Source organism: Nestor notabilis, unplaced genomic scaffold, assembly GCF_000696875.1.
Source record: "Nestor notabilis isolate BGI_N333 unplaced genomic scaffold, ASM69687v1 scaffold3845, whole genome shotgun sequence".
Lineage (NCBI taxonomy): Eukaryota > Metazoa > Chordata > Aves > Psittaciformes > Psittacidae > Nestor > Nestor notabilis.
The window spans coordinates 50,182-56,807 of record NW_009927702.1 but is presented as its reverse complement, the minus strand read 5'-3'; the positions used below and the strand labels follow the sequence as shown (position 1 = coordinate 56,807).

Here is a 6,626-nt window from a genome sequence, read left to right as displayed (position 1 = left end):
GGAATGGTGGGCCCAGTCTGGCATTTGTGCAAGTTTTAGAGTCATCGGTCTCTTGAGACAGTTCTTGCTTGCTTGGTCTCAGCCACATGCTGTTCAATTCTGTGACATCTAAGTAGGACAGAACTGCCCTGTTCTTGCCAGAAGCCAGATTCTTCTCCAGTACATTTTGCATTTCCTCTCATCCCACTCTGCAGACAGACAATATTCCCCATGTTGCTTTGCATTCAGACTGAGTTTACCAGAATACTCTGTTTCTCTAAGAATGCTCAGGTTCCTCTTCTCTTTGTATGTGAGCACCGAACATACCTGTAGTCCTTGGCATGTTGTTGGCACCAGGTGACCTTATTTGCACCCTTACTTGCTTGAATAGGGGATCTATGTGCCAGGGCTTAGAAAGGGGTGATTTGCAGGCTAGTAAGGGGTAACCCTGTGATTAGAAATTCCATGATCTGACAGAATGCACGTTTGACCTGCTAGTGTAAAAGAGATTGTTATTCTATTATGTAAACATTTTAAAGTCCAGGTTTGATAAGGATCAGTGGCAGAAACAGGTGGTACATTGCTACCTGTCTGTAAAAGTACTTGCTAATGTGGACTGCAGCATTTGGTTTGCAACATTACAATAGTGGCTTTGATTAACAATGCTTTATTAGTTATAAACATAGAATTACTGAATAAATCCTACTTACTCTGTTGAATGGCTCTCCATGCCTACGTAAAACTATTTCAGTAATTAGAAAGCTACTGTAATATTTATATTGTAGACTTTGAGCTGTTAGCTCTCTGTCAGCTTTCCTGAATTCCTACATAGGATTTCTACTTGATCCCATCCTTGACACGAAAGGGAAATGGTTTCAGCTTGCATTTTGTGATGAGAAAGGGCAGGTGTGGTAAGACAGGGTTTCCTAAAGAAAAGTGGAAGGGCTGGGGAAAAGAGTATGTGTCTCCTTCTGATGTGCCTAGGGACCCAAACCGTCCTCTTCCCAGCCAGGATCAGAGAAGACTGGAGCAGCCCTGTCCCTGCTGAAAAGGTCCCAATTCCCTCTCTGAAGGAGTTATCACATTGCTTTGTGGGCTTGTGTTTAAAGAGAAGAATAGAAGAGTATGCATGAGGAATGTTGGCATAAGGCATCTTGTGAAGAACTCACCTCTGTCTTTCTCTAAAAGGCGCACGCTTGTAATGCATGATTTTTTTTCTCCCCTTTCTATATTAAACACAAAGCAGTGGGGGTCAGTTGTTTTATCTACTACTGAAATGCAGCCATCAGTGCAGAAAAACATGAGAACAGTTTGAAAGGAAGCATGGAACACTATATTCAACTGAAACTAATTACCTGATTAGGTTTTGGCCTGGCTGTGTCGGTTGACATCCAGTGGTCTTGGCGACAATACCTGCGAGCAAAGCCAAGTCTAGTCTTGCTACATTTAAAGACTCTGGACAAAACTTCTGGACTTGTGTGCTGAATGCTAAGCAGTGTGAAAATAGGCCACTGATTTAAAGTACCCATGGCTACAGTGGGTGTCAGTGGGCAGATGAATGACCTTATTTGGGATTTAGAAATACTGGCTTCCATTTAAAGCTGTTTCTGGTAAAATTTAACTGTGCATCACAACACCCTCTATTCATGGCTATAGGATTAGCGCTTTCCTTCGGCCTTCAAGCTTCTCCCCTTGCAAATTTAGTCAGTCTGACACTGTGATCTCATAAACTTAGACAATCACCTAAATGTATGATGTTATCTCACCTTGTCTGCTACAGTAGTTCCTTCTCTTTGTCTCCACAAGGGTTAAATGCTTTTGGTCTGCTTTGTTAGGTGAGAATTATTTGTTACTGCTGTTGTCCTTTTTGGGAAATAAATAGCATGTTTTCATGTAAGAGTATTTATGCAGCATTTCAAGTGTCTATAATGTTAGACATGTCTGTATTTACCAGTGTGATGGTATTTTTTTTTGTCTTGGCATCTCTTTAAAGGGAAAAAACCAAATCATTACTTGGTAGGATTTGAAGCTTTCCTGGGAAGAGAGGGTGAGTCTTTCATCTGTATGCTATTATACAAATGAAGTCCATTAAAAACAAAGGTGAACAGAGCACTTTTTAAAAAAAGATTTGAAGTGTTCTTGCCTTCAAATGGGAAGTTTCTGGGCTGCACCCACTTCTGGCACCCTAGAGACCCCCTGTTTTCCCTTCCCAGGGAGAATGGTGTGAAATGAACTGTCAAATAAGTTGCGGCGGTTCACTGGTGAGCATTGACTTCATGAGGAAATTTAGTACATTTACTCCGATATCCTAGAAGCGCATCGAAACACATTACTGAAATGAATTGGACAAATAGTTGATGGAAATCCAAGGGCTTGGTAAGAGATGCTCCCCAGAACAAGAAATCCTAATAGACAACCATAGGAAAAAATATTTTTGCCAACTGGCTGACTATTTTAACTTAGCAACTGGCTTATGCTTTACCCTATTCCTTAACATCTAAAATAAATATTGAATTCTCTCCTGTTTACAAACCTTCTTAAACCGTTTGCCTAAGGGGCGTTGCAGTAGTGAAGTCCTCAAAGTTGTGCTTAAGCATTTCCTCTTACTTCGAGAATAAATCCATCAAGTTTTTAGCCTCCCACAAAGCCAACAAAGGCAAGCCTGTAAAAGTGCCATAAAAGTCCCAAGAAACTTCAGAAACAATTTAAAACAGCAAAAATAATAGGCTTTTGGACACCTCTCTCTACTTCTGTGTGGAACGAGGCTGAGCAGGGACTCAAGGGCTGAAGAGGGAGATGGGAATTCACCTTGTGTAACCTGGTATTCCCTTCCCCTTTCCCCTGCTGTCCCCAAATCAGCTGTCACAGTATTGGCAGGAATCTCCTAAGCCTTCACTAGCCAGGAGTTTGCCCAGCTGTTTGGCCTAGGATTTCACAGAGTAGGAGGGAACCTTTCTGGCTGAAGCCTCTGTAAAATCACTGCTTCAGTGATCAAAGCAGCAGTGTCCCTATGGGGGGAAAGCAAGTAGTTGGAGAGCTTGGCGCGGGGGGGGAGGGGAGGGAGAGGAGGGGGAGCGATTTCCACAGGCCCTGGCATCTTCATGATAAATAATCACACTAGAATAGAGCTAATCTCCCAGGAAAAGTGGTGGGATTACAAAGGCAGTAAAATCTCCACTTCTTCTAAAAGCGTGCATAAAGTTCAGCTCCATTGCAGCTCTGTGGTTTGAAAACGTATCTCCCCTAACAGCTACTTGTCTTGCCGTTGCAGGATGATTTGGAAATTTGCCTTATCCGTTTTACTGATGGCAGCACTGGTTCGAGTAACAGACACCAGGAAAAACCGTCCTGCAGGCGCCATTCCCTCCCCTTACAAAGACAGCAGCAGCAACCACTCGGAGCGGAGGCAGCAGCTGAACAAGGAGGTACTGGCCTCCAGCCAGGAGGCCCTCGTGGTCACCGAAAGGAAGTACCTCAAGAGCGACTGGTGCAAGACGCAGCCCCTGCGGCAGACTGTCAGTGAGGAGGGCTGCATAAGCCGCACCATCATCAACCGCTTTTGCTATGGGCAGTGCAACTCCTTCTACATACCACGGCATGTGAAAAAGGAGGAGGAGTCCTTCCAGTCCTGTGCTTTCTGCAAACCACACAAGGTCACCTCTTCAACTGTGCAGCTGGAGTGCCCGGAGCTGGACCCACCTTTCCGACTCAAGAAAATTCAGAAGGTCAAGCAGTGCCGGTGCATGTCTGTGAATCTTAACAACTCAGGCAAACTGTGAGAGCAGGCATGTAGCTACTGCTTGGTCTTGCCCCCATCAGATTTATTGCTGCCTCTCCTCCTCCACTGAGCAGACTGTCCATTTTGTTGGTTTGTTTCTTCTTTTCCTTATTTTTTTTTTCTTTTTGTGTTTTGTTTTCTTTCAGGTGGCATCTCTCCAGCAAGGAAAGGCTCCTTGTTGCTTGCCTGCTGGAATAATGCTTTTTAATGGGCTCTGTTAGGCACTTCACCATAAAGTTTCATTGTATTTCCGATATAATCTGGCAATTGGATCTTCTGGAGTGGAGCAGGCTCCCAGAAGTTGGGATTGATCCTCTAAGCGACCAATTGGCTGCATCCAGCATTAAATGTTTCCACTGTGTGGAGTAAAGCCCTCTGCCCTACACTCCAGTCCTCTCCAAAAGACAAGAGCACTTTTCCCATGCTTTGGTCTGGAGCTTGTTGCTCTCACTTGGAAACACTGAAGTGCTGCCCAGGACTGAGGGATGCAGATGAGGGAGCGCAACATGCGAAAAGCAAGTGAGACTCTTCAATGAGGCTCATCTCCTTAAGACAACTCTAATTGTGCAATGACAAACGTTTCCAGCTTGTTGTCTGAATGGCAGATAAGAAGCAAGGGGAAGAAGGCAAGGAGCTGGGTCAGCCACTGTGAACACAGAGCAGACCGAGGGTGGGTTCTGATGCTGTTGTGGTTAGAGTATATTGAACACGTGGTCTCTGCAACAGTGTTTATTTTGTAACCTAGCTATAGTAAACAGCTGTTTAAAGTATTAAAGACCTAGCCATGTATGTTTTTCTTGTGGCATAATATGCCAGAGATTAAAATATGTTGACTAAGAGACTAAGATGCTAGGTCAGCTGCCTGGCTTAAAATGGACATGGTTTAACTAGGCTTTCAGTAGGTTTTTGTGTGCTAGGTATATGCGTGTCCCTTACTCCAAAAAGGACAACATCCATTTATGACCTTAATTTATGCCTGTTCAGACCGAGGAAGGTGGGAGGGTAGCAGGAGAGGAGCTGAGAACACTTAAAGGAATGAATGTTTCCCTTAAGGTGTAAAAGCACTGTTGCACAAAGGACAAAATTTGGTCATTGCTGGATTGAATACAAAAGCTGCATCTGTGTCATCAGGTTTTGGGAGTGGTGTCTCTCCCATGGTTGGAAATCATGTTAATGTGCTAGTGTTAAAGGACAAATCCATCAGTCAGTGCTGCTGGAATGGGCCACAGCTGTAGGAGCAGGGAGAGAGTAAAAGTTGTGATTGCTACAGTACTGGTGGTCCACTCAGTTTTTGAGTCCTACACAATCAGTGTTGGTGAACACTCGAAGTTCATTTTAAATCATACTATGTTGTTATTCAGTTGATGGAGTTTAGCATGTCCTGTTTATCCCATTTGTTACAGTTCTGATCTGTATTAGTCCCAGCTGCATTAAAATCCTATGCCTGAAAACAAACCAGCCGCTTCTCCCAAACCAAAGCCTGTGCGTGCTCAATTGTCTGAAGCTTACAAATTAAAAATGACATGCTGACTCCCTGATGCATGTCTCACAGCTCAGCATCTGCAGCTAGTGAAACCAGCTTGCTGTGGGAGCCCTTTCCCTCCAGCCTCTTCACATGTAGCTGCTTGAAGGGGTTAATGTGTTTAGCGCTGTCACCAGCTAAGGGCTCAGTGCCACAGGTCTCTATTATGTGAGACAGGCTGCTCTAAGAGGCTTTCAGGACTGAGCTCCACCAGAGCTCACCAAGCGGTTTAGGGGGATTGGTATGGGCAGGATGAGGTTGGGCAGGTCTGTCAGTGCTATTACATGAACAGCCATGGCTTTTCTGCTGTGATCTTTCAGCGTGTGAGAAGTGCACAGGGAGACTCCTCACGCAGGGATTGCCTTAGAGGCTGCTGCTGTTGCACTGCCAGTATTGTACTACCCACCAAATGGGCACCATTCTGTCTAGGCTTAAATGCTGAGGATGGGGGAAGGTGACAATAGCTGAAGTCTACTAAGATTACAGGGATCTCAGTCTCCGCTTGAAAGAGATGAACTGAAAGTCAGGCATTTTCTAGAGAGAAAAGCTCCCTAGTAACTTCAGTTAGGAAAAATGTGCAAGAATCTTTACCTTTAAGCTATGCCCTGCCTGGGTTTTTCACCAGTTTGCAATATGAATATGCTGCAGCTTAAAGCTCCTTCTAGGAGCTGTGTTTATGTAAAAACTGAGTTGAGCTTGTAATGGTTAAAACTGTATTTAATTCTTATTTTATAAGTAAGTGAAAACAAAAAAAAATGAAGAAATGCTTTAAGTATAATGTAATTATTTTATAGGTCTACTGTTAAATTATAGATTAAATAATAAAGCTACTTTAGGGTTATATGTCATTCAGGTCTATGGGCTTTGCTTCAACATCTAGTGTCCAACTGCTCTCTAAGCAGTATATACTCCCGCTTCCTTTTGATCCTACCAGATACAGGTAAATGATGCCTCAGGCTGACAGCTTGAGAATATGCAGCTAGTTCTTTCCTTGTCCTCCAGTCCCCTGAAAAAAGTACCTGCAAGGCAAGAGGGAAAAATAAAATGCACTAATCTTGACTCTGGAGTTGATTCTGCGTGCACAAATTCTGGTTTTTGGTTAACTGACAAGAAGACGACCAAAGGTCCACCACTGACCAAGCTGCTGGCATCATTTGCAGTAAGAGAAACAATTAGTACCCTGACCAAACTGGTTTTGCTTAAAATACAGCAAGAAAGATCCTTAAGTAACAGGCATCAATCAAACTACTCATTGCAGGGTGGGGGGAGGGGAAGTAAAACTTAGGATATAGCTGAGCTTTAATGGTTGCTCTCTTGGCTGAGTGGACTGTGTGCCCCACCAAAGAT

At 43.8% G+C, this 6,626-nt stretch overlaps 1 protein-coding gene across 1 annotated transcript; it reads left to right on the top strand.

Annotated features, from left to right (window-relative positions):
* The first annotated feature begins 3,251 nt into the window (after positions 1-3,251).
* On the top strand, positions 3,252-3,758 carry GREM2 (gremlin 2, DAN family BMP antagonist). Its single transcript, XM_010014152.1, has one exon. It carries the CDS (start codon positions 3,252-3,254, stop codon positions 3,756-3,758), a length of 507 nt encoding a protein of 168 aa, XP_010012454.1.
* The last annotated feature ends 2,868 nt before the right edge of the window (positions 3,759-6,626 follow it).